At 52.7% G+C, this 26,250-nt stretch overlaps 1 protein-coding gene across 25 annotated transcripts in view; it reads left to right on the forward strand.

Annotated features, from left to right (window-relative positions):
- Positions 1–26,250, forward strand: part of SMARCA4 (SWI/SNF related, matrix associated, actin dependent regulator of chromatin, subfamily a, member 4) — a 93,127-nt gene that overhangs the window by 53,283 nt on the left and 13,594 nt on the right. For 7 of the 25 annotated variants that reach the window (XM_021083834.1, XM_021083835.1, XM_021083829.1 and 4 more), the window contains exons 19-31: positions 336–578; positions 1,859–1,972; positions 2,496–2,603; positions 3,691–3,777; positions 5,026–5,072; positions 6,640–6,806; positions 9,506–9,669; positions 11,796–12,023; positions 12,275–12,373; positions 12,631–12,708; positions 13,339–13,557; positions 17,684–17,740; positions 18,208–18,461. In XM_021083834.1, coding sequence (XP_020939493.1) covers positions 336–578; positions 1,859–1,972; positions 2,496–2,603; positions 3,691–3,777; positions 5,026–5,072; positions 6,640–6,806; positions 9,506–9,669; positions 11,796–12,023; positions 12,275–12,373; positions 12,631–12,708; positions 13,339–13,557; positions 17,684–17,740; positions 18,208–18,461 — 1,865 coding nt within the window. Of the gene's footprint in view, positions 1–335; positions 579–1,858; positions 1,973–2,495; positions 2,604–3,690; positions 3,778–5,025; positions 5,073–6,639; positions 6,807–9,505; positions 9,670–11,795; positions 12,024–12,274; positions 12,374–12,630; positions 12,709–13,338; positions 13,558–17,683; positions 17,741–18,198; positions 18,462–26,250 lie in introns of all 25 variants that reach the window. The other 18 variants (XM_021083849.1, XM_021083847.1, XM_013994691.2 and 15 more) reach the window with 4 other exon arrangements.

The following is a 26,250-nucleotide window of genomic DNA, read 5'->3' on the forward strand; positions in this document are numbered from 1 at the left end:
GTTATTTGGGGGTTTTCTCTGTGCCAGATGCTAGAATGTGTAGTTTTCTTGGGAAGCCTAAACACTCTTCCACATGTGGCTTTTTTCACCGGGTGGCAGGTCATGGCTATGTCTCTCTGTCTGAGTGTCCGCCCTCACCCCACACTTTACAGAGGCTGCTGTGTGTGGCTGTCACATGGTGTGCTGCTCCCTCACCAGGGGCTGTTGTGCTCACGTTTTCCTCCTCGACAGGCTGATCTGCCTGGTGTCTTCTTGCCTACTGGCCTTGAGGTTTTGCCCAGCCGGGCAGCCCCGCCCGCCTGTCCTGCTCTGACTTCCTGCTCTCGGGCCCGCAGATCCGCTGGAAGTACATGATCGTGGACGAAGGCCACCGCATGAAGAACCACCACTGCAAGCTGACGCAGGTCCTCAACACGCACTACGTGGCCCCCCGCCGCCTGCTGCTGACGGGCACACCGCTGCAGAACAAGCTGCCTGAGCTCTGGGCACTGCTCAACTTCCTGCTGCCCACCATCTTCAAGAGCTGCAGCACCTTTGAACAGTGGTTCAATGCACCCTTTGCCATGACTGGGGAAAAGGTGGGTGTGCAGCCAGCCACGTGCTAGTGTGGGGTGGAGTGGGGAGCCTTGGTCCCTCAGCCACGAGCTTCTCCAAAGACCATTCAAGTTGATGGTCCCAGGCCCAACTGGCATGTGTTCAGTGCCCACCACAGCAGGCCCAGCCAATTGGAGGCAGCCCTGAGGGCAAATCCCAGGGTACTCTCTAGGCTCACCTGATCCTGCGCCCCAGGCACAGGGAGGGGACAGCAAGAAATATGGCCTTGAGGTGTGAAGGCGCAGCTGGAGGATCTGAGGGGAATTTGGTTTTCACCCTGAGGGCAGTGGGAAACTCTGAAGGTTTCAGTCAAGGATGTAACATGGTCTGCATCTGTACCTCTTGTTTTCAAAGAATGCTGTGGCCGTGCACCTCGAGGTTCATATAGCTGTGGGTGGTGTTCAGTCCACTTCCAGGCCAGCTGCTTTTTCAGTTGAAGGAGGTGAAGCAGCCTGGTGACTGGGGAAGTGGGCACACCTGCAGGGGTTGACAGGAGTGTCACTGCCCAGGCAGCCATGTCCCAGCCTGCTTCCTCCCAGTTTTGAGGTTTTCCATAGAGAAGTCCAGGACAGCCAAGGCTACCAGGCTGTTACAGAGGGGCCTCTGTCGACATCGTCCATGGGATCCCCCATCTGTGCACCAGCTGAGGCAGTAATCCTCCTGAAAGAGAAACGGGCCTTTCCAAGAGTCTCCTAATAAAGAAGCCACCAGTTTTGAGACAATCGGGATCCCTACCCCAATAACTGGGGAACAAATGCTCTGTTCCACTTATTTTCAAGTTGACCTCTAGGTGCTGTCTTGCTCTTCAGAGTAGCAGGCCTCCTGGGAGAGAGCAGCATTTCTTTCCCTCCGTCCCACCCAGGCAGAAATGAGAGTGGATTTGGGCTCCCAGTGACAGGGCCAAACCCACTGTGAGAACCCCCAGTTGACATCAAACGCCAATCATTGTGACCCTGGTGCTATCCAGCTTTCATTTGGACATGTTGGTGGGGTTCTGGGCACACAAGTTCATGCTACTTTGGGGGAAGTGACAGCATGCCGCTGTGTTTCTCTTCATGAGGCCGCGGAGCAGAGTGCCCTGGGGCCTTGGCCTCTGTGTCCCAGGACTTCTGTGGCAGGTCCCAGATCCTTGCAGTTTTCCAAAGGGAGAAGGTGCCTGCCAGGCTCCGATAAAGCTTAAGGCAGCCTGAAAAGGAGGCTCCCAGTGGCCTGTCCCCTTCTTCGGAGATAACGCTTGGTTTGCGTGTCTTATTGGGGATGCCAGGTGGACCTGAACGAGGAGGAAACCATTCTCATCATCCGTCGTCTCCACAAAGTGCTACGGCCCTTCCTGCTCCGGCGGCTCAAGAAGGAAGTCGAGGCTCAGTTGCCTGAAAAGGTGCCATGTTTGTTCTGAGCATTGTGCAGGGGGGTTCTCTAGGGTGGGCCCTGTCAGGTGACTGTCCTGGGTCCCAGGTCTGGCCCTGGTCGATCCAGCCTGGGGATGGCTTCCCACCCCCACAGGTCCCCAAAGTGGAAGGCCAGTGTGCTGTGTTCGAGTACTAGGTCCCACCTGCTGGTCACCAGGGCCCCTTCTCTCTCCCCTGAGGGTTGGTGACCCTAGCCAGTCTCCCCTGCAGTCACACTTGCCCTTGGTTTTTTTGGCCAGCTGTGGAGAGGTCCTCAGAAGGTGGCCAAGTTGCCCCTTCAGGCCCACAATGCCCCCCACATTTCTCTGCATAGTCCACATTTCTCTGCATAGACCTGCCATAGTCTATCTGTGGGGTCTCCTCACTGTCTCCTGTGTGCCCTGATCCGAGCACACATACCAGGGCCCAGGAGCCTCCGAGAGGCTGGGAGATTGGAGCTGGGCCAGGCTCTGGACCCTCGGTTCCAGCTGACGGTGGCATGTGTCCCTGCAGGTGGAATACGTCATCAAGTGCGACATGTCCGCCCTGCAGCGCGTGCTCTACCGGCACATGCAGGCCAAGGGGGTGCTGCTGACCGATGGCTCTGAGAAGGACAAGAAGGTTAGCCCGGGGCCCCCTTCCCCACCTTGGTGTCTACGGTGGGCGGGTTGGTGGGCAGCTGGGTGTGGGGCTTGAGCACACTGTAACTAGTGGGCCTTTCGCCTCCGTGGAGGTGATGTTGTGGCTGAGCCCCCATCTGGTCGTGATCTCAAAGGCATTGAATGGCTTGGTTGAAACTGTGTCTGGTGTGAAGCGGCCCCATCTAGAACGCTGAGGTAGCAGGGGCTGCAAGCCTGTTTCCAGGGGGTCCCCCAGAGCCTCAGTCAGCCCTGTCTGGGGTCCTCTGCTTCAGAAGTGCTGGCTCCTGTGTGTCACTTGGCAGTGTGGGGCCTAGCATAGAGCCTGGCAGGTAGAAAGTGCTATTGGGTCCCACCTTCCCAGCTGAGAAGGAGTCACCTCAACAGCCACATCCTCTGAGCCCCTTTGCCTTGTTATTATGTGACTTTGGGGTGACATTAGTTCACAGTGGAGAGGAGAGGGGGGCTGTGCAGGCTGCTGCCTTCTGATACCCTCTGAGGTTCCAGGTCCTACCTGCCCCAGCTCCCCTCACCAGGACTGAAATCATCCTCTCAGGTCCCTCAGTTCTGTGTCCGATGCCTTGAGCTAGGCCTTGCCTCCTCGATTGCTCCCCTTGACGTTTCCTTTGGGCCCTTTCTTACCTGAGCCGTTGTAGCAGCATATTTCCTGGTTTACTTCCCGGCCCAGGGCACCCACCCCCGCATCCTTCCTTCACCTGGTAGCCAGAGATCTTTGTAAGCCAGCATGGCCCATCTGGCTGCAGCCCCTGGGGCCTCCACCCAGTGCCCTCGAAGCTGTCTGGCCTCACAAAATGTTTGTGATCTGGCCTCAGCTCTTTGCCTGTCATGTTTCCCTTCCCGCTGGCCCATCCTCAGCCTCCACCTTCCCAGGTGCCAGAGGGTCTCTGTCTTCCCCAGTGCTGGCCTCAGCCCTCCAAGCCTCAGCAGGAGCCAGAGCTACGCTCCCTCTCCTCTGCCACAAGCCACACGTCCTTCTTCCACGCCTGCCCCCCCCACCCCCCCCACCCCAGGACCAGACCGATCTGGGAGCTTCTCTTCTACCTCCTCAGGGCAAAGGTGGCACCAAGACACTGATGAACACCATCATGCAGCTGAGGAAGATCTGCAACCACCCGTACATGTTCCAGCACATCGAGGTGAGGTCTGGGGACAGGGCGGCAGGCCCAGAGGCACCCAGAGCTCGTGGGCCTTAGCCCTGCACAGGCCCTGCTCTTGGGAGCAGCTGTCTGCACTGAGACCCACACAGAGCTAGGTGGCTTCTTTGTGACAACCTTAAAAAAGAGGTTGTTGGGGAGTTCCCTTCGTGGCCCAGCAGAAATGAATGTGGCTAATACCCATGAGGATGCAGGTTTGATCCCTGGCCTCACTCAGTGGGTTAAGGATCCAGTGTTGCCATGAGCTATGGTGTAGGTTGCAGATGTGGCTTGGATCCCGGGGTGCTCTGGCTGTGGTGTAGGTCAGCAGCTATAGCTCCAATTCAACCCCTACCCTGATACCCTCCATGTCCTGCAGGTGTGGCCCTAAAAAGACAAAAAGACCAAAAAAAAAAAAAGGAAGAAGAAGAGGTTGTGATGTTTTGACTTTGTGATGCTTGTACGTTTGTCTTTTGATTGATTTCTTGTTTGCAAGTACTTATGGTAAAGAATCCAAACTGTGTAAGGAAATATGCAGGAGAAGTGGAAGCCCCTCCAATAACCACTGAAGCCTTTGGAGGCTGTTCTTTGAGGCTGTTGCCCACCCTGGTGGGATCACGCTGCCCTGCTCGTTGGCTACTAGCCTTTCCCACTCAGTGACCTGAGGGGCTGTCCTGGGTTGAAACATTGAGAGCTCAGTGTCCCTCTTCATGACAGCCCTCGTCAGAACCTTTCTGGTCCACAGTACCCTTGAGGGTCTAGACTCTTGCTTCTAAAAAGCACATATCTGTCCATACATTCTGATAACATTTCAGGGTCATTGCAAATCCCCTGAAGACCCCCCGGGATTCCATTTCATGACTCCAAGGATGGTCTCAGGCTCACGCTACCAGCCTACACCACAGCCACAGTATCGCAGGATCCAAGCTGCATCTGCAGCCTATACCACAGCTTGTGACAACACCGGATCCCTAAAACACTGAACGAGACCAGGGATCGAATCCACATCCTTGTGGATACTAGTTGGATTCGTTTCCCCTGAGCCACAACAGGAACTCCTCCTTTTGGCAGTTGAGAGTGTTCTGTTTCAAGGGAAGGGATGTCGTCGGGATAGAAACACTGTGTTCAGTGTCTCTGTGTGGCCTTGGAGCCATTGTGGCTGACGGCTGAGCACCAGTGGGTTGACTCAGAGGCATGGGGCTGGGCTGCTCATTGCTGCCCCACACTGACCCACCTCTCTTTCCTTTGCAGGAGTCCTTTTCTGAGCACTTGGGCTTTACTGGCGGCATCGTTCAAGGGTGAGATTTTCTTGCTTAATGGGGTGGGCAGTTGGTCTATGTGCAGGTGTCTCTCTCTTTGATTGGCTTTACTTCTGTTGTTATATTTGTTTCAAAGGCAGTCCGTTCATGGCAGAAAATTTAAAAGACATAGATGAACTCAAAGAGAATACAAATTCACCACTTTGAGAGTTGACTAGGCTTGGCTTCCAGGCCCTATTCTTCCAGGCTCTGTGACCTGTGACCACTTTCCTAACCACTCTGATCCTAAACTCTGCCCACCAACAGAGACATATTCATTATACAGTGTGCTACCCACCTCACTGTGGAGGGATTTTCTTCTGCTTTGTTTATAATGTGCACCCCAGACATCGTTCAGCCCTGGTATTGGACACGGATGCGGCCTCAAGGTTTCACTGCTACAAACAGCCTTGCATAAAACATTCTTAGGAGAGTGGCCTATCAGGTTAAGGATCTGGCATTGTCGCTGCTGTGGCACAGGGCACTGTTCTTTTATTGAGTTCGATCTCTGGCCTGGTAACTGAATATCATGGGCAAGGCCAAAAAAAACCAAAGAAGAAAAAACCGCAAAAAACACAAACATTCTTAGAGCTAAAACCACCATCATTTCTCTGGGATAGTAAACTATTTCCAGGAGCAGAGGCACCAGATGAAAGACCAAAATGTTCATTTGTTGTATAGTTTTTCATAACAAATTGCAGAATGGGGCCACACAGTCCTGGGTTTGAGTTCTGGCCCTGGCATGTCAGCAGCCATGTCACACTGTCTCCCAGTGTCAGTGTTCACATCTATAAACTGGGAGTGAATGACAGGAGCCACAGTGGCCCTTAGCCCTGCATGTGCTGCGAAATGGGTGCTCTCCACTGTGAGTCTCTGCTCCCTAAAGTTTCTTTAATGGGAGGCCTTGCTTTCCCAGGGAAGCCTTCATCCACGCTACTTGTCCTGTTATCTTTACTAATAGCACCTCCTCTCTCTCTTTAAAAAAAAAAAAAAATTGGGGAGTTCCCGTCATGGTGCAGTGGAAACAAACCTTGACTAGGAACCATGAGGTTGCGGGTTCAATCCCTGGCTTCACTCAGTAAGTTAAGGATCACAAGCTGTGGTGTAGGTTGCAGATGCGGCTTGGATCTCAAGTTGCTGTGGCTGTGGTGTAGGCCAGAAGTTGTAGCTCCAATTCGACCCCTAGCCTGGGAACTTCCATATGCCACAGGGGCAGCCCTAAAAAGCAAAATAAAATAAAATAAAATAAAATAATAAATAAAATATTTTTATTATACTTGATTTACAATCCGCTCACTTTTAAGAGTATCTGAGTTGGACAGTAACTTCATGATCACTCTGGAAATAGTGACCTGAGTTTTAATTGAGTTGAAGTGGTTTCACTGAAATGCTGGCAAGTGGCAGGGAAGGGTAGTCTGCTCGGGAAGCCACTTGTGTGCCCCTGAGCCTGGTGGCCAGCCTTCCTGGGCTCATGTAACTGGAGATGGGGTGTGCCTCCTCCTTTGCCCGTCGCAGAGTGCTGTGGCTCACGCTGTCTGTGTCCCTCCCCACCCCCTCCACTCCCCAGGCTGGACCTGTACCGAGCCTCGGGGAAGTTTGAGCTGCTCGACAGAATTCTTCCCAAACTCCGTGCCACCAACCATAAAGTGCTGCTGTTCTGTCAGATGACCTCCCTCATGACGATCATGGAAGACTATTTTGCGTATCGCGGTTTTAAATACCTCAGGCTCGATGGTGAGTATGACTGGGAGAAAGGTGGTGATTAAAGGGCCTTGTTGGGAGTTCCCGTTGTGGCTCAGTGGAAATGAATCTGACCAGTATCCATGAGGTTACGGGTTCAATCCCTGGCCTCACTCAGTGGGTTGAGGATCTGGTGTAGCTGTGAGCTATGGGGAAGGTCACAGATGTGGCTTGGACCCCACATTGCCGTGGCTGTGGCCTAGGCCAGCAGCTGTAGCTCCAATTCACCCCCTAGCCTGAGAACTTCTGTGTGCCTCGGGTGCAGCCCTAAGAAGCAAAAACAATAAAGGGGGGCCTAGCTATCCGCTGCTGCCAAAGTTCCCGGCCAGTATGCCCCCCGTCACAAGGCAGGCCAAGGCTCAAAGACTGTAGCTCTAGTGACCAGAGTGGGCATAGCAGCACACTCAGTGACACAGGCTCGAGAGACCAGGGGGATGGCCCTGGGAGTCTTGTGGCTGGTTCTCCTGAAAGTAAGGCTTATGCCCTTTGCACCATAAGCTGGGTCCAATGGTTGAGGGATACCCTACAGTCCTGTTATGGTGATAAATGGCAGAAACCCATATCCTGTGGGCATAAGGAAGAAAGCTTTGTTAGACTTTCACAACTGAACTTCAAGAGGTAGCTTTTAGGCACAGGTGAATCCAGGTGCCCAGGTGATGTTGGAGGGACTTTTCTGGAGCTCCTGGCTGTTTTGTCTTCCACTTTGGCTTCATTCTCAGGCATCCCCTGCAGGCTTTCTTCCGCCTACTCAGTGTCCCAATCAGAAGCAGCTTGTGTTTCCCCCCGAGGTCTGAGAGCCAGCTCTCATTAGGCTACTGTGAGCAACATGCTCCTCTCTCCACTGCCCGAGTGGCTCTGGAGCTGGAATCAGGCGTGAGCACTGAGAATAGCAGGAGAGGAAGGGAGGGAGGGAAACAGATGCTTCAGGGGTGATAGCTTCAAGTTCCCCTGGGAACATCGCTCACGTGACCATGTGCACTCCCAGGAAGTCCTGTTTCTGCCTTGTTCCCAGAATGTGGGCGCTCCGGGTGGAGGGAGCTGAGTGAGATGCTGATGGCATGCAGGTCTCATGCTCCGATGAGTGTCATCTGACCTGGAAGGCCCTAGAGAGAGTCCCCCACCCTCTATCAGATGGAGTGAACAGGGCTCTCAAGGAAAATTGACTCGGGAGCCTCTGGGGTAAACCACACTCCTCAGAGCCTTTATCTAATCTATGGATAGACACCCCAATCCTCTTTGCCCCTGATTTATCTCTTACCGTGCATCCTGTGGAACTGTGGGTTTTTTTCAGACCATGGACCTATAGTTGCTGGTCTCATCTGTCCATCTCCGCCCTCCCCACCCTCACCCAGAACCTTTGCCTCGTTCTGGTCTTGCTTTCCTTCAGCCCTTCCTGGAATTCTTTCCAGAGCAACCTCACAAACACAGCTTTGGTCATGTGTCCCCTGCCCTGCCCCCTTCAGCTGTGTTCCACTTGGGACTGAAAACAGCACCCCTGCTAAGGCTGGCATGGCTGGGCCCACCTCACCCCTCCATCTGTGTGCTGGCCCTCCTTATCGTCCTCTCTGTCCTTTAGGGGCCAAGCCTTTGTGAGTGCTGCTCCTCCTCTGTGTCACCGTCCTGACCCATAGAGGACAGGCTGAATGCAGGGGGCATGTTCCCTGCACCCGTCTGTTCGTCCCTTTTATTCCCTTCTCTCCGTGATGAGAGCCCTCTATGTAAGGGTGAGGATTTTCATCTGCTCAGCTGTGGCTGCATTCCTAGCACCTCATGTGGTTGCTGAAACAGGCAGAAACTGGGACAGGACAGGGGATGGGAACTCAGTGACACGTGGGGCAGCCCTCCTGCTGTCAGAATGCCGAAGGTGAGGGCACAGCCGGGTGTCCAGGAGCAGCCCCTCCACATGGCCTGGTCCCACCTGCCCCACCCCCAGCTAGAGGCCCTAGCCCCTCCTCGGAACGGGGGCAGCCCCGGCTCCACTGGGCATCAGGCCTCCATGCTGTTCATTGTGATGTGTAGGCAAGTGGCCAGAAGCATCACCAGAAATGACACCTGACTTTACCAGAGGCATCTTTGCTCTGAGACTCGGGGTGCTGAGGATCATACCCTGGGCTGTCACATGAGAGTCCTTATGACTCCATGAAGAGGGAGCCGCCCTGCCCAGAGGGAAGCAAGTCCCCATTATGAGGGCCCATGTGCCCGCCTGTAGACAGTTCCCACTGCGGCAGGATGGAGGCAGGCCCCATCCCTCTGGCCGGTTATTCTCTACCAGAGCAGTGCTCTCTGCCCACCCTAAGGCCCCTTGTGTGTTTGGGGGACATGGTGTTAATGGCTGTGGAGTCTCCCGCCACATGCTGGACTTCTAGGCAGGGCAGGTGGTGGCAATGACACCTACAGGGCAGCCCACTCTGGTGCCGGACACCATGCTCTCGCGCTCGCCCATTTAGTTCCCACAGCAGCTCCGTTTTACACTGTGGGCCCGTTGGGGGCTCATTATCATCTCCTGTAAATGAGTTGCTTGCTAATTGCAGCTCATGGCCACGTGTTGCACAAATGTAGTGTGGCTCAGGTGGCCCCAGTAGGACCTGTGAGGGTGTGGTCCCGGCCCCTGGTCAGGCGTTCCTCATTGTCTCCTCACCACCCCTCCCTTCCTCCCAGTCACCCTGATAACCCTGCTTTCCACCCCCCGGCAGGAACCACGAAAGCGGAGGACCGGGGCATGCTGCTGAAAACCTTCAACGAGCCCGGCTCCGAGTACTTCATCTTCCTGCTCAGCACCCGGGCTGGGGGGCTCGGTCTGAACCTCCAATCGGCTGACACTGTGATCATATTCGACAGTGACTGGAACCCCCACCAGGTAACAAGAGGCTCAGGGGGAGGGGCTCAAAGCCTCAGGGAGACTGTGCCCACCGTCCCGGGTCCCACAGGCCCCCTGACGTTCTCCTGCAGCCCCAGAGAAGCAGCAGCACCCACAGCTCCAGACGCCTTTGGAGCGATGCCTAGAGCAGTTATTTTTCTCTGTTCCTCAGAACTAGTTTTTTGCTCTGATTAGGGAAAAGTACATATTTTAAAACAAAACAAAACAAAACGCATCAGGTGGGTGTGCGAAGAAAGTGGAAACCGCCCCGGTCTTGTCGGCTGGCAGCTGTAGTCACTGTTGAAGTTGTACAGGTCCTTCCCGGCTGTGTTCTGGCCCAGCTCTCACTGCTGGTGCCTCTTAAAACCACACTCGGGGCACACTTTGTGTGCTGCTGCCCTTGTTTCTTATCTGCAGGCCCCTCATGGGGCTTCCTGCTGGTTGATAACAGGGATGTGGTCTTTTATAGATACAGCAGTTTCAAAGTAAGCTTTTATCCTTTCCCTACTTTTCATTATAAAATTATTATTTTCAGTAACTCAAAGTAACAGACAAGAGTCCATTTCCCCCTCCCACACCAATCCCACTCTACTTTGAGTGTACGCCAGCATCAACCTGTGTGCACACACAGTTTGCAGCTCTGATGTGAACACGGCATGCTCTTGCACGTACCTCTTCCTGCTGGCAGCTAGTGTGTTCATGCCTCCATGCATAAGCACCAGGACCCTGCCCAGCCTTTGCTTGGCGGCCAGCTGTCCTGGCATATGGTGACCCAAGAACTTTAAAGACAAACCCCAGAGGGCAGGTGTCCGGGTTTTCTGTTTCTCAGCATGACCATTTGTCCCCTTGGGAAAACCACTTGTCCCTCCCTTGGAGCACCGGCCAGGTCAAGCCTGAAAGGTGGGATTGCTCAGCCATAGGCCTGTCCCCTCCTCATTCTTGTTGCTTCTGCCAAAGTGGCCCAGCAGGCTGCCCCAGCTTTCACTCCTGTGGGCAGTGTGAGCAAGCCCTTCCCCATAGCCCCACAGCACCCGTTATCATTGTGTACGTGATAACTCACCTGGCAGACGTACTGGGGTGGTTGCTGGTGTCCCTTCCTGCCATCAGGCTGGGGAGTAGTTCCCTACCAGACCTCGATGACTGGCCTTTTTCCTGAGAGGTGGTTAGGGTGTGTTTCCCTGTCATCAGGCAGGCAGGAGCCTTGTCCCCACTACACCGGGGAGCATCAGATGTCCTGAGGCATGTTGCAGGGCCAGGAATAGGTCATCAGGTGCGGGCCCTGCCGGGAATCACAGGCTGAGTTGAATTGGGGGAGGAACCATAGACACAGACACACCCGTTCCCATTGGGTGCAGATCTCGAGGTCGGCCCCACACAGGAGTGGCCTTTGAGCATTTGCAGGCATCAACCTGTGTGCACACACATGTTGTGGCTCTGACGTGAACATGGCATGTTCTTGCACATGTCTCTTCCTGCCAGCAGCTCCAGGCCCCCGACACAGGATTTTATAGGACTCCTCCTGGTTCTGCGCTGGGCGTGATGATACAGATAGTGTTGGCACTGCATCTACCAGGTGCTCGACTGAGCACCCAATGCCTGTTGGCTCCTCTTTTGAACACAGTAGACATGAGAGAGTCTCATGTCAGCAAAGTGAATCCTGAAGCTCAAAAGAGGGGGGCCTGGGCCCAGCAAGAAAGTAGCAGGGCCTCCAGTCAAACCAGGTATCACAGTGATGTTGCCCAGCCTTGGCGCCATTCTGTAAACAGTTCCCTCGCTGTGATACGGCCACGCCAGGGCTCTTCTGGGCTAGGCCTGGGGGCTTGTGCAGCTGTGACAGGAACTGCTCAGGAACATAACCCCTGGGGTGGCCCTCTAAAACTGTGCTTCCTTCCCACAGTCTCTGTCCAATCCCAGCTAACTTAGAAAGGGACACATTTCTAGCTTAGGAGCTCAGGTGAGATCATCCTGGCAGAGGCTTCTGTCTTGCTCCTGAGCTTCCGGCCTGTGCAGCCTCTGGTTGTGGTGCAGGAGCAGCCAGGCAGGTGCATGAGAGCATCCAAGGGTCAACTTTCCCTTAACAGTCTAAAGAGCTTGTTTGGGACTGACCTGCATTTCTCTCTCCCCAGGACCTGCAAGCGCAGGACCGTGCCCACCGCATTGGGCAGCAGAATGAGGTGCGCGTTCTCCGCCTTTGCACGGTCAACAGCGTGGAGGAGAAGATTCTGGCTGCAGCCAAGTACAAGCTCAACGTCGACCAGAAGGTGATCCAGGCCGGCATGTTCGACCAAAAGTCCTCCAGCCACGAGAGGCGTGCCTTCCTGCAGGCCATCCTCGAGCATGAGGAGCAGGATGAGGTGAGGGCAGCGCCGGCCCCGACCCCCTCCCCGGCGTGAGTGGTGGACGCATGAGCGGCTTTCATTTTTGTTTTTTTACCTTTTTTGCACTCTTATTTTTTTTGCATCCCTTTGGAGTAAAGGGAGTGTGGGCTGAAAGGAAAGAGGATGAGTACTTGCTTTTTCTTTGAAGTGGTTTTTTTTTTCTAAACTGCTGGTGAAAGACGCCGGATTGACAGCCCTGGAGACTGAAGTCCTCTATTTATCCACAGAGCAGACACTGCAGCACGGGCAGCGGCAGTGCCAGCTTCGCCCACACTGCCCCTCCGCCAGCGGGCGTCAACCCCGACTTGGAGGAGCCACCTCTAAAGGTGAGAGGGGTAGTTCAGTCTCCATGCCCATTCAATCCTCGGCTTCTCGGCTGAGACGGCCAGCAAGGGCCCTGATCCCACGGAGCGTGCGTGTGCGTGTGCGTGTGTGCCTCTCGCTGCCGTGTGGGTCCCCATCCACCGCAGCCGGACTGGGACCGCCAGCTCATTTCCCATGGACTGCCGCCGCTCGCCTCCGAGCCCGGCCGCCGCCCACCCCGGCCTCTCCGCACTCGGATTAAACCTGTGAAATCTTGTAGGAAGAAGACGAAGTGCCTGACGATGAGACGGTGAACCAGATGATTGCCCGGCATGAGGAGGAGTTCGACCTGTTCATGGTGAGCACACGGGCCGGGACAGCAGTTCCACCCTACACGCCTTGCAGGGCTCGGTTCCCGCCTGCACGAGGGGGACCTGGGCTTGCAGGCCCCTCCCTGCTGACACCGCACAGCGCAAAAGGTCTCAGTGACAGTGGTGCCCCAGCCCGTAATGGAGCCAGGGACAGCCCTAGGGTGGCCTCATGATGACCCCTAACTGATCCATCTTTGTTCCCTGGCCTCCTAAGTGTGTCATAAGGATGATGGGATGTGTACATGCACAGCCCTGCTCTGATGTGTGGTCCTTGGTCCTGCTGATGCCTGCTGTCGCCCCTCTTGGGCATGGAATCAGGAGTGCCCTTGGCCCCAGCAGGCTTGTGCTTCTTGCCAAGACTGTACAGGGAGCTACCACCCCATTTCAGCCCCTCTCCCGCCATCTTTTGCTGTCCTTTCCAGTTCTCTCTGCCCCTGAAGCTGAGCCCCAGTAAGGGCCTGACATGGGAGCCCGGTCAGCCCGGCCACTGTTTAACTACCGATGCAGCGTAGCCCTGAGGCGGGAAGTAGCCCCTCGTCAGGGCACCCCTGTGCTCCCATTGCCATCCCTGTGCTGACACCTTTCTTCCTCTGTCCCTGCCACCCAATGTTCCACAGCGCATGGACCTGGACCGCAGGCGTGAGGAGGCTCGCAACCCCAAGCGGAAGCCGCGCCTGATGGAGGAGGATGAGCTCCCCTCGTGGATCATCAAGGACGACGCCGAGGTGGAGCGGCTGACCTGTGAGGAGGAGGAGGAGAAGATGTTCGGCCGCGGCTCCCGTCACCGCAAGGAGGTGGACTACAGCGACTCTCTGACTGAGAAGCAGTGGCTCAAGGTACATGCCAGAGAGGGCTACAGGCAGGCCTCGGGCAGCTTGGGGCTTGGTTGCTGAGATTCGGCCTTCGTCAGAAACCTGAGCAGTGCCCTTCTGCTGTCCTCAGTCAGTTTTCACTAATGACAGCAACCCTTCCATGTGGGGTCAGATTCACGCAGTTCCTCCTGACACAACTCAGGAAGGAGCACCGTGTGGTCCCCGTGCAGCTCAAAACTTGCTCCTGGGTGGAATTGGCCTTTCTAGTGTCAGGTTAAAGTAAATACTGCTGATCTCAGCATGGAGCTGGTCTGGGGACCCAGTGATAGATCAGGGATTGTCAGGTCCCCCACGAAATGATTGGGAGTGCTGACGGGGTCAGGTGGCCCTGCTTTGGGCCCGTCACCCCTGGGAACTGTGGGGAGGGAAGGGGAGAACACACGTTCCCCACCCCCACCCCAGCCCAGGCTCTGGCGCCAGCTGCTTATGGAGGTGACATGAGCACCTGTTGTCAGCAGGTGACACCTGGACCTCAGCAGCTGCCGACAGCCAAGCAGGGCTGCAGGCGCCTGTTCAGCCCTCATGGCTCAGCCCTCCTCCTCCCCACGCCAGCACTGAGGTTACAGTGACACATCTGACCCCACCCCTGCTCAGGGGCTCTGAGTATAGAGGTGATGATTAAGAATCCAACCCTCAAATTGTTATCCTGAAACAACATTTCCCACAAGGCAGATGGCAGCTTTTGGCTACGCCCTGCTGAGTAACACACCCCAGAATGAGCAGCCCAGCTCTCCCCTGCTTCCCATGCCTCTGGTCACGGACCCTGGGGTTCCCCTTGATTAACTGCAGCCTGGTACTTCCTCAGCTGTGTGGCCAGATGGTCCTGGTCCCCTCCCGGAAGCTCAAAACACCCCAGGCTTGCTAGCTCACCCACTTAGCTGTGCATGAGAGGAAGCTGTTGAAACATGCCAGGGTGGGGTGTCCCATTCCTGCCATCACCCAGGCTCCAGGGCCAGGGAGGGAACCCCCTGAGGAGGGAGCACCTGCCCAGCCACAGACCCATGCAGCTCCTGTGGGCCCTTTACCAGCCCTGTGTTACTGAGACACCAGGTGCCTTTTAAAAATTAGCTGCCCAGGAGTTCCCATCATGGCTCAGTGGTTAACAAATCTGACTAGAAACCATGAGGTTACGAGTTTGATCCCTGGCCTTGCTCAGTGGGTTAAGGATCTGGCATTGCTGTGAGCTGTGGTGTAGGTCGCAGATGCGACTCGGATCCCGTGTTGCTGTGGCTCTGGCGTAGGCCAGCCACAACAGCTCCAATTAGACCCCTAGCCTGGGAACCTCCATATGCCACGAGTGCAGCCCTAGAAAAAGGCAACAAGACCAAAAAAACCAACCAACCAACAAACAAAAAACTGCCCACGTGTTCATAATGCTTTGCGTTGATTTTTTTCTTCCTTTTGTTATTTGGAGGTATAGCTTATATACCACAGAATTCAGCTATTTAAGATGTGTACTTCAGTGACTTTCAGTATTATCTGTAGAGTTGTGCACCCGTCACCACAGATGAGGTTTAGACCATTGTCCCCAAAAAGAAACCCTCTTTTCCCTCTTTAGCTTTCTTCCTGTTTCTTTATTCCCCCAGACCTTGGCATCTGCTGAACAACTTTCTGTCTCAGGAATTTTGCCTGTTGACATTGTCTGTAGATGAAGTCATACAGTGTATGATCCTTTGAGGTCTGTCTTCCTTTACTTAGCACAATATTTTCAAGGTTCATCCAGGCTTGATCATATAGCAGGATTTCCTTCTTTTTATGGCCAGAGAATATTCCACTATATGGATGCTCAGCCTTTGCTTATCAGTTGATGGACACTGGGGTCGTTTACCCTTGTCAGCTACTCTGACTACTGCTGCTGTGAACATTTGTGGACAAGTTTTTGTGAGGACATATGCTTTGATTTTTCTTAGCTGTGTTCCTAAAAGTGAATCAGATGGTATTTCTCTGTTTAAACTTTTCAAGGGACTAAATCTGTTCTCCAGAACAGTTGCACCATTTTATATTTCCACCTGCAGCCCAGGAGGGTCCCAGTTTTTCCACATTCTTGCCAATACTTTTTATTTGCCTCTTTGATTATAGCCATCCTAGTGGGTATGCGTTGGTATCTTGTGGTTGTGAATTGCATTTCCATGGGGGCTGATGGTGTTGAGCACCTTTCCATGTGCTTGCTGGCCGTTTATGTATCTTCTTTACAAGTCTCTCATCAGATTTATGATTTGCGAATATTTTCTCATATTCTATGGGAGGTTTTTTTTCTTTTTAACTTTCTTGATGGTGTCCTGGGAGGCACAAAAGGTTTTAATTTGATGAAGACCAGTTTATCTGTTTTTCTCTTTTTGCTTATGCCTTGGTATAATGTCTGAAAATCCATTGCCAAATCCAGGGTCCCAAAGATTTACCCCTGTGTTTTCTTTCAAAAATGTTATTGGAGTTTCAGCTCTCACATTTAGGTCCACAGTCCTTTCTGAGTTAATCTTTGCATGTAGCGTGAAGTCAGAGTCCAGTTTCATTCTTTTGCACCTGGCTGTCCAGTTACTATAGCACCATTTATTGAAAAGACTGTTCTTAGAGTTCCTGCTGTGCCACAGTGGGTTAAGAATCTGACTACAGCTGCTCAGGTTGCTGTAGAGGTGTGGGTTCCATCTCCGGCCCAGCACAGTGGGTTAATGGACCCAGTGTGTCCCCAGCTGCAGCCAGCTCAGACTCCATCCCTGACCCAGAAACTTCCATATGCTGTGGGGCAGCCATAAAAACAAACCAAAAAAAAAAAAAAAGATGAAAAGACAGTTCTTTCCCAGCTGAGCATTTGCCTTCTCATATATCATAATTAATAAAACTTACATCAGTAAAGAGAGTTAACTTACCCAAAACAGGCACTCCTCTGTCTTAGTGGTGAACCTGTAACTGGCATCACTTTTCTGGTAGCCAGCCTGGTGCCTTCAGAATGTGCCTCCCTCTTGCCCTGCTGGACTGACCTGCATGTCCAGGGTGCAGGACCAGAGACCCTCGTATTAGATTCCTCAGGCTATGTGGTATATATATACACAATGGAATGCTACTCAGCCATAAAAAAGAAAGAGAGAGATTCCTCAGGCTGCTGTAACAGTTACAACTAACTTGGGGGCTTAATACAACAGGGACTTATTCTCTCACAGTTCAGGAGCCTGGGAGTCTGAAAATTTGGTGTCGGCAGGTCCATGTTCCCTCTGAAGGCTCTAAGGGCGGGCCCTTCCCTGGCCCCTTCCGGCCTGTGGTGGCCCCAGCATTCCTTGGTTTGTGGCTGCGTCACTCCAATCTGTCTCTGTCTGACTCCTTGGATTTGGACCCACCTTAATGTAGGATGAGCTCATCCTGATCCTTAAGTGATTCCACCTGCAAAGACTCTTACCCTCATAAGATCCCAGTCTGAGGTTTCCGGAGATATGAGTTAGAGAGGACATTGTTCCTCTGCCCACTGCGTGCCCTCCCCATGCCAGCCTCCTTCCAGTCCCTCCTACCTGCTCCATGCCTTCCATGCTGTTCCTTTGGCCTGGAGGCCTTTCCCTCCTCTCACCCTGCAGATCTCAGCTGAAATGCCCACGTCTGGGACCCTCTCCTGCCCCACCATCCTCAGAGCACCACTCACCCTCCTTTTTGGCATTTGATAGACTGGTCACCAAGTTTGCTAGATGTTAATTACTGTCTCCCCTCCATGAGGTGTTGTGTTCAGTGCTCTGTCCTTGGTGCCTGGCCCTGTACCCAACTCACAGTTGCAGCCAGTAATAGAATAACCAGTGCATCCCTTTGGGTCCAAGCCTCACTCCCTTTTCTGATTCACTTTGTGTTGAGGAGTAAAACAAGTTGGTTATTGTCATTGAGAATTAATCAGAATTATTTTAAAATTAATATTTATGCTTATGTCCTTCAACTCAGCAGTTTCACTTCCAGGTGTCTATCCAAAAGAAAATCAGATGTCAGTCATGGTGGTACTTAGAATAGTCCACCCACCCCCCAAAATTGGAAAGAACCTAAGTGCCCAACAACAGGGGAAGTTAAATTCAGACCTGTCGAACGAGGAAATTCTAAATAGACGTTTAAAACTATGTTGCAGAAAAACGAAGGGAAATATATCCAGGACATAGTAAGCAAAAAGATGAGTCGTGATGTGGTACGTGGCCCCGATCCCGGTGCTGCCTCGGTCTTGCACGCGTGTGTGGGAATGTGGGGCGTCCTGCTGGTGGATGGCGGTGATGGCTGCACAGCGTGAACATACCTAATGCCACTGCACTGCACACTTAACGGTGGTTGAAGTGGTCAGCCTTATGTGTATCTTACCACAATTTTAAAAATACATAGAAGGTCTAGAGCAGCAGTGTGGACAGTGTCACCTCTGGGTCGAGGGTTTACAAGAGCCCGTTCTTCAGGCCCCACACACTGAGGATATGACTCTTCAGCTTGAAACATATGCTGTTGAGGTGGGCCGGCGCCAGGAGGCAGAGCTGGCCTCTGTGGCCCGGAGCCTGTCCAGACCCCTGGTGTGTGTCCCACCCCAGCCGGGCCCTCAGGTTCGCGCCGCGGCCTCTGCTTGTCAACCTCGGTGCTGGCTGTCCTATTTTACCACTATTGACCCTGAAGGCCATCGAGGAGGGCACGCTGGAGGAGATAGAAGAGGAGGTCCGGCAGAAGAAATCATCACGGAAGCGCAAGCGAGACAGTGATGCCGGCCCCTCCACCCCGACCACCAGCACGCGCAGCCGCGACAAGGATGACGAGAGCAAGAAGCAGAAGAAGCGTGGCCGTCCTCCCGCCGAGAAGCTCTCCCCCAACCCACCCAACCTCACCAAGAAGATGAAGAAGATCGTGGATGCTGTGATCAAATACAAGGACAGGTAAGTGGGGGAGGGGCATGGGTGGGGTGTCCGGGAGGGACCTGTGAGCCCACCGCTGGTGCAGTGGCCCTGCCCACATAGGACTTAACATTCACATCCTGGAAGAGAGGAGACAAGCAGCCCTGCTGAGAGGGCAGGAAAGGTGGCATTTGAGAGGAGCCCTGAGGGCAGGTCTGGGGACAAGGGCTCCAGCAAGGGCCTAGCAGGTAGTCAGGCCCCAGGAAAGAGTGGCCAGCGAGTTTGAGGCCAGTGGCAGGTGAGTATGGGGGAGGGGTCTGGGCTGCGGTAGACCCCAGTCACATGGCTGGTGGACCATGGCGGAGAGGCTCCTGTGGCTGGAACGGAGAGCCAGTGGCGCTTCTTCTGTAGACCCTCCACCTTCACTGCCCTCTCCCCACCTGCATGGTCTCTCTGGGCCATCATAGGTCGCTGCTTGTTGGGAAGACATAGACCAGGCACTGGGGCCCCCGTCCTCACAGGTGTGCCAAGGACAGTGCATGATTTCAGCTTCACTGGATCTGCTCATGGATCATGAGTGCCACCTAAGTAAAAAGAATGTGACGTGGAGTTCCCGTTGTGGCGCAGCAGAAACGAATCTGACTAGGAACCATGAGGTTGTGGATTCAATCCCTAGCCTCGCTCAGTGGGTTAAGGATCCAACATTGCTATGAGCTGTGGTGTAGGTCTCAGTTGCAGCTTGGATCTGGTGTTGCTATGGCTGTGGTATAGGCTGGCAGTTGTAGCTCCGATTCGACCCCTAGCCTGGGAACCTCCATATGATGCAGGTGAGGCACTCAAAAAACAAAAAGACAGGAAAAAAAAAAAAAAAGTGACAGTCCTCCTGCAGCCCTCCAGGGAGACACGTGCACATCCTACCAGTGTAGGGCAGGTTGTGTGGAGCTACACAAGGCAGCCAGGCATGTCCTTCCACTCCCCGGTGTCTTATTCCATGTACTCCTCGTACAGGTCATGATGCTATCCCATAATGGGAGGGCTTTACAACTCAAATTGATAGTAATTCATAAGCAAAGTAGGGGAGAATTTTAATCTGTCAGACGGAATAGTGTCAAGGTGTGAACGCACAGTGGATTATTTGAAGAAACTGTTACCAAGCATGTGAGTTAGGGGGTGTGGTACCCAAATAAAGGGTACAAATTGCCCTTTAAAAAGAATCTTTTATTACTAGGGGAGAGACAAATGTGATGTGGAAGAGGCATATTCAAGTTGAACTACTAGGCCCCCAAAATGTAATTTCTATGTCAGTATTGAGAATAAAATATTGAACTCATTTGCAAACTTTGCCTTTGAGGCAAATTCCACAAAGAAAAAAGTAGACCAACAGTTATTTAAAATGTGAAATGTTGGAGTCCCTCTTGTGGCGCAGCAGAAACAAATCTGACTAGGAACCATGAGGTTGTAGGTTCGATCCCTGGCCTCGCTCAGTGGGTTAAGGAGCTGGCATTGCCGTGAGCTGTGGTGTAGGTCACAGACACAGCTCGGATCCTGCTTTGCTGTGGCTGTGTTGTAGGCCAGCAGCTGTAGCTCCAATTCGAGCCCTAGCCTGGGAACCTCCATATGCTGCAGGTGAGGCCCTAAAAGGCAAAAAATAAAATAAAATATGGAATATACAAAAAAATCCAATGAAATGATAGGCCTTGATGCTTTCTTCTTAGTGATATTCTTGCAAGAGAACCTTAACATTGTCAAAATGAAGACCCTCAATGGTGAGGGGGTGAAGATGGACTTTTCAAAAAGTTATGTCAGGAGTTCCCTGGTGGCTCAGTGGGTTAAGGATCCAGAATTGTCACTGCTGTGATGTGGGTTTGATCCCTGGCCAGGAACTTTTCATGCCACAGGCATAGCCAAAAAAAAGTCATACTTGATCACTGGGATGTCCATTGGAGAAGATGAACTCTGACCTCTCCTCACACCATACACACATGTTAATTTGAAATGGATCATAGAGATAAATGTGAAAGGTACAGTAAGGGGGAAAATCTTTATGGTCTTGAGGTGGGCATAGGTAGGATAGGTTCGCCACTAGCCATAAAAGACTCGTGAGTTATGGAGTTTCCTGGTGGCGAATCAGGTCAAGGATCTGGCATTGTTGCTGCTGTGGCTCGGGTTCAGTCCCTGGCTTGGGAACTTCTGCATGCCACAGGCGAAACCAAAAAGGGAAGGAAAGGAAGAAAGAAAAAAGACTCATGAGTTAGGCTTCACTAAAGTTAAGAACATTTGTTCATCATTAAGGGCACCCTCATGAAGACTTGTCACAAAGTAGGAAAAGAAAATCCCATTTTAAAATAGAAGGCATGAACAGACACCTCCCAGAGGAAGATGTCCCATTGACCCATCAGCATGTGGAAAGGTGCTCAGGATCACTGCACGACATGATAACATCAAGGAAATGCTCAATTAACACAAAAGTGAGATGCCTCCTCACACGCACCAGAATGGCTGAAATTCCTCTCAGTGTTGCCAAGGATGTGGAGCAGTAGGACCTCCCATGCTGCTCGTGGAGCATTCAGCCCTGGGCAGGATCTTCTGAGGCTCGACACCCAGCCTCTCCAGTCCCAGTCCTGAGTGCGTGTGTCTCCCAGGAGACGTGTGCAAGAACGTTCAAAGCAGCTTTGATCATGACCCCAAAGGAAACAGCCCAGTGTCCTCCCACAGGAGAACATTGCGGTGGTGGCCTAATCAGAGAGCAGAAACTTTTTTATTCTTTTTTTTTTATTTTATCTTTTTGAGGGGGGCTGCACCCACAGCATATGGAGTTTCCCAGGCTAGGTGTCGAATTAGAGCTACAGCTGCTGGCCTATGCCACAGCCACAGCAATGCCAGATCCTAGCTGAGTCTGTGAGCTACACCACAGCTCATGGCAATGCCGAATCCTTAACCCACTGAGCAAGGCCAGGGATTAGACCTGCATCCTCATGGATCCTAGTCATATGTGTTTCTGCTGAGCCATGATAGGTACTCCAAAGAGCAGAATTCTGATAGTCACGAAGACAGATGTAACTCCCACTCCCTGGAAGAATCTCACAAACATTTTGTTGAGTGAGATAAGCCAGCCACTGACAAGTATTTCTTGTGTGCGCCCCCTTATAGGAAGTTCAAAAGCTGATCAGTGGTGATGGGCATTGATCAGTGGTTACCTCACGTCAAAGGAATTGACAGGGAAGGGGCACTGGGGAGTTTCTGGGGCTTTGGGATCTCGTTGTGCATATGAAAAGCCTCACCAGGGTGTATACCTAAGGCATGTGCATGTCCTTATAGCAGGCTCTGCCTCGGTTTTTAAAAAATAGACACTGGAGAAGTTCCCCTCGTGGCCCAGTAGAAACAAATCCAACTAGAAACCATGAGGTTGCTGGTTCGATCCCTGGCCTTGCTCAGTGAGTTAAGGATCTGATGTTGCTGTGAGCTGCAGTGTAGGTTGCAGATATGGCTCGGATCCTGTGTTGCTGTGGCTGTGGTGTAGGCCGGCGGCTGTAGTTCTGTTTAGACCCCCTAGCCTGGGAGGCGCCATATGCCGAGGGTGTGGCCCTAAAAAGACCAAAAAAAACCAAGCCAAAAAAAAGTAGACACTGGAGTTCCTGTGTGGTACAGCAGGTTAAGGATCCAGCATTGTTACTGTAGCAGCTGGGGTCGCTGCTGTGGCCTGGACTTAATCCCTGGCCCAAGAACTTTCATATGCAGCTGGCACAGCCAGAAAAAAAAAAAAAAAAAGATGCTTAGAATCATCATATTGCATTTGTTAACAAGGCCTTGGATATGTCAGAAGTTCCCATTGTGTCTCAGTGGGTTAAGAACCCAACACCGCATCCATGAGGATGCAGGTTTGATGCCTGGCCTCACTCTGTGGGTTAAGGATCTGGTGTTACTGCAACCTTTGGTGTAGGTTGCAGTTGTTGCTCGGATCAGGCATTGCTATGGCTGTAGTGTAGGCCTCACCTCAGCTCCAGTGCAACCTCTAGCCCCAGGACTTCCATATGCCATGGATGCAGAGCTAAAAAGAAAAAAAAATACGTCGTGTCAGTTCACTTTTCTTAGTCATCCTATGACTTCAAGAAAAAGCCTCCTGAGCATCCTGTTGAGCTGTATGTCTCGCGACACGAGAACAGGGGGCTCCCCTGGCTGCTGCAAACCATCGCTCTTCCAGCCTGTGGGCAATAAATTATTATTATTATTATTTTTTTGTCTTTTTGCTATTTCTTGGGCCGCTCCCACAGCATATGGAGGTTCCCAGGCTAGGGGTCCAATCAGAGCTGCAGCCACTGGCCTACACCAGAGCCATAGCAATGCGGGATCCGAGCCACGTCTGCAACTTACACCACAGCTCACGGCAACGCCAGATCCTTAACCCACTGAGCAAGGCCAGGGACTGAACCCGCAACCTCATGGTTCCTAGTCAGATTCATTAACCACTGCGCCACGATGGGAAGTCCCTGTGGGCAAAAAATTAAAACCAGCTCTTAGGGTTCAGGGATCCCTTGTTGAGAGCATTCTGTTACGCCAAGATCCAGGTAGGGATTCTGAGATCTGATGAAGAGCCTGACCCTGTGGTCACACAGCCAAGCTCCTGGCTCTGTCAGACTCACGTGCTGGTGCCTCAGTGGAGAGGTGACACTTGGTTTGCATTTAACCTTCTGTCCTCCTGGAATGGATGGCAGAGCAGGTCTGGGAGTTCTCCATTAGACTGGAGAGAACCACAGAGGAGATACAAGTGGGACGGCAGTTATGACCATTTCCAGGAAGCGTCCTGGGTGATGGCTTTAGGAAACGTTTGGTTTGAGATTGAAGTGGCTCCTTCCAGTTGCTGGTTTGCTGATGGCTGCAGGGGAAGAGATCAGGTGTGGCACCTAAACTCAGGAAAACAGTCCCATTGTCCTGTGTGAAAAGTTATGGAAAATGCTTTCAAAGATGATGTTAAGAGTCCAGAACTGTCCTACTTAATGGATACTTTCGATGTTCTTAACCAGCCGAATCTGAAACCATGAGGAAAACTACAGTATGGTTCACACAGCTGTAGAGTTATGCAGTCTAGACCACCCTCTTCTTACCACAGCTGTAGAATTCATGGTCTCTCAGACCAGGCTCAGGCTCGGTAATTCCCTAGAAGGACTCTCAGTGCTCTCTGCAAGCTGCTGTACTCATAGTTATGGTTTATTATGGTAAAAGGACACAGGTTAAAACCAGCCAAGGGGAGATACGAAGGGAGCAGCATCCAGAGGGCTCCATGCACAGGGCTATCCCTTGTCCTCCCGTGGAGTCACCGGCAGAACTGACTTTTGTGGCAACATTAGGAGAAGAAGCACACAGAGCACTGCCAGCCCGGGAAGCCTCAGTGTCATGGGATTTCATTGGAACTTGGTCACATAGACACGATGGACCAGCCACGTGGCCTCCCTGTCCCCAGCACCTCAGGTTGAGCTGTTGCCATGTGACCAGCACCTCTGCCCTGAATCATACTTAGACTGTGTGCCCAGGGCCCCCAGCTAAACAAGGGCACCCCAGCAAGGACTGAGACCTCGCCTCCCAAGAGCCAAGGGCAAAGGCCAGACCTTTCTTTGGGCCATGCTAAAATTTCTTAGACATAGTGGTTACACATCTTGGGAAGGTTCTGAGGGACTGGCCACCAGGCCACAACAGGAGAACGGCAGTGAAACAAAACTGGAGGTAGCCTGACATGCACTTCCCTGTCTCAGTCTTCCAATGGCTCCTTTCCAGAAGAGAAAATGAAGCTTTGAATTTTAAAAACCAATTTGCTTTCCAGAACTCTTTGATCAGCTAAACTCTGTACTTGAGTTAAATGTGAATCCTGAGGAGATAAGAAATTGTTACAGCTTATTCTTCCTGGATGCCAAAGAACGATTACAGGACATTGTCGGTGTTTGGATTCGGAGCCTGCCTTGCTGAGCAGGGGGTGCGGTGCTGCCATTACTGCCCCAGTGAGAGCCAGGGTTGCACCTCAGTGCAGCGACTGCAGAGAAAAGCCGCCCCACGGTGTCTCTGCAGCTATGTCTGAGCAGGGCCTCCCTGCTGCCAGTTGGCACCACTCCAGACATTGCCACTGAGTGTTTATTTCAAGGTCACCTCCCGGGTGTATTAAAATAGCAGTGCAGTCGTGTTTGGTAGCACCTTTGCATTTATGTTCTTGTCTGCCATCAGGTAACGTCCTGATTATGGAAGCTTTTGCTTCCTTCACGTGTGTTCAGATTGAAGTGCCGCTGCGTCCTTTGAGTGGCACTTCCAGGAGGTATATGGCCGTCAGCCTTTGCTGCTGTGACCCTCTGCTGGATAATGGTGACAGTGCCCCTCCCACTGAGGGCCACAGTGGGAAAACCTCAAAGAGGCTGCAGTTCAGCACCACTGATATCAGGCCCGATGACCCCAGGGTCCAGCATGACCTCTGGGAGGAGTGCCACATAATCAGAGCCTGAGGAAAAGCAGAGGCCCACCAGGGAAGAAGAGAGAAGGAGCGTCACAGGTAGAGGGGCAGCGTGTGCAGGGACCTGGAGGCCAAAGCCGCATGCAGGCCCTCCCAGGGTACCTTCTTAATGGTTGGAAATCTCAGCACTGCATGGAGGAACCCTCTGGTCACCAGCAGAAGTGAGACCAGAATTAAGGAATTACATTGGAAGTAGGGATTTTCACTTTCAGATCTAAACACTCAAGTAAGTGAGCCTCTGGGGTCAGGTTGGGACCTTGTGCCGGGGCTGTGTGTGCTGCCAGTTGGTGTCTTCTTCCTTGATCATTCAGAGAGTCAGAAGCTGGTGACCAAGGCATTCGGGTCCCATCTCCAAATGCCAGTCACCAGGCGAATGCTCCAGGCGCATCCCATGGTGCCTTTAGGAAGTTTTCAGAGAAGTGCATCTGCTGGAAGGTGCCGCTCCAGACGACCCCACAGAGCCCCCTCTGTGCTTCCCTACACAGAGCTTGACTGTTAACAGCTGCAGGGCTGAACTGTCACTGCTATAAAGACAATGTTGGGCAGTGGAGGTGCGTCAGCGCCAAGTTTCCTGAGTTTGCTGTGGTCAGGGAACCTCTCCTTTGTTTTCAGGAGATACTCACGAGGTACCCCAGCTTTGTCCAGGCCACCCAGGCTAAGCCTCCCAGGGCCAAGCTCCACTGGGTAGGCCCTCTAGGTCTCCTTCACCCGTCCCCTCACCAAGAGGCAGCAGCCCTCTAAGGACTCTAGGGCTTGAGTGTCACGGAGACCTGGGTTCAACAACCATCTCCCTGCATCACCTTCCAGGTCCACAGCACAGGAATGAAAGCCCCATCATGGGATTGTGAAGACCCCAAATGAGATAACGGGGGCCAGACACCCAGCCAGAGACCAGCCCCGTGTCCACTGTGGGTGATGGAGGGCCCCAGCCACAACCAGGTGGTAGCTTCACCCAGGCCTGGGCCTGGTGGCCACTATGCAAACCCTGTCAGCACTTAACCTCTGCCCTTGCAGAAGCCTTTCACCACCTTGATTAGAATCAAAAAGCAGATGGCTCTTCAGCTGAAAGGTTGTGCCTTGCTTTGGAAGAAAAACAGGGGCAGGAGATCCTATTGTGGCTTAGTGGAAATGAATCTGACTAACATCCACGAGGATGCAGGTTCTATCCCTGACATCGCTCAGTAGGTTAAGGATCTGGCGTTGCTGTGAGCTGTGGTGTAGGTTGCAGACTTGGCTGGGATCCCATGTTGCTGTGGCTGTGACATAGGCCAGCAGCTGTAGCTCCGATTCCACCCCTAGCCTGGGAACCTCCATATGCTATGGGTGTGGCCCTAAAAAGAC

Source organism: Sus scrofa, chromosome 2 (genome assembly GCF_000003025.6).
Source record: "Sus scrofa isolate TJ Tabasco breed Duroc chromosome 2, Sscrofa11.1, whole genome shotgun sequence".
Lineage (NCBI taxonomy): Eukaryota > Metazoa > Chordata > Mammalia > Artiodactyla > Suidae > Sus > Sus scrofa.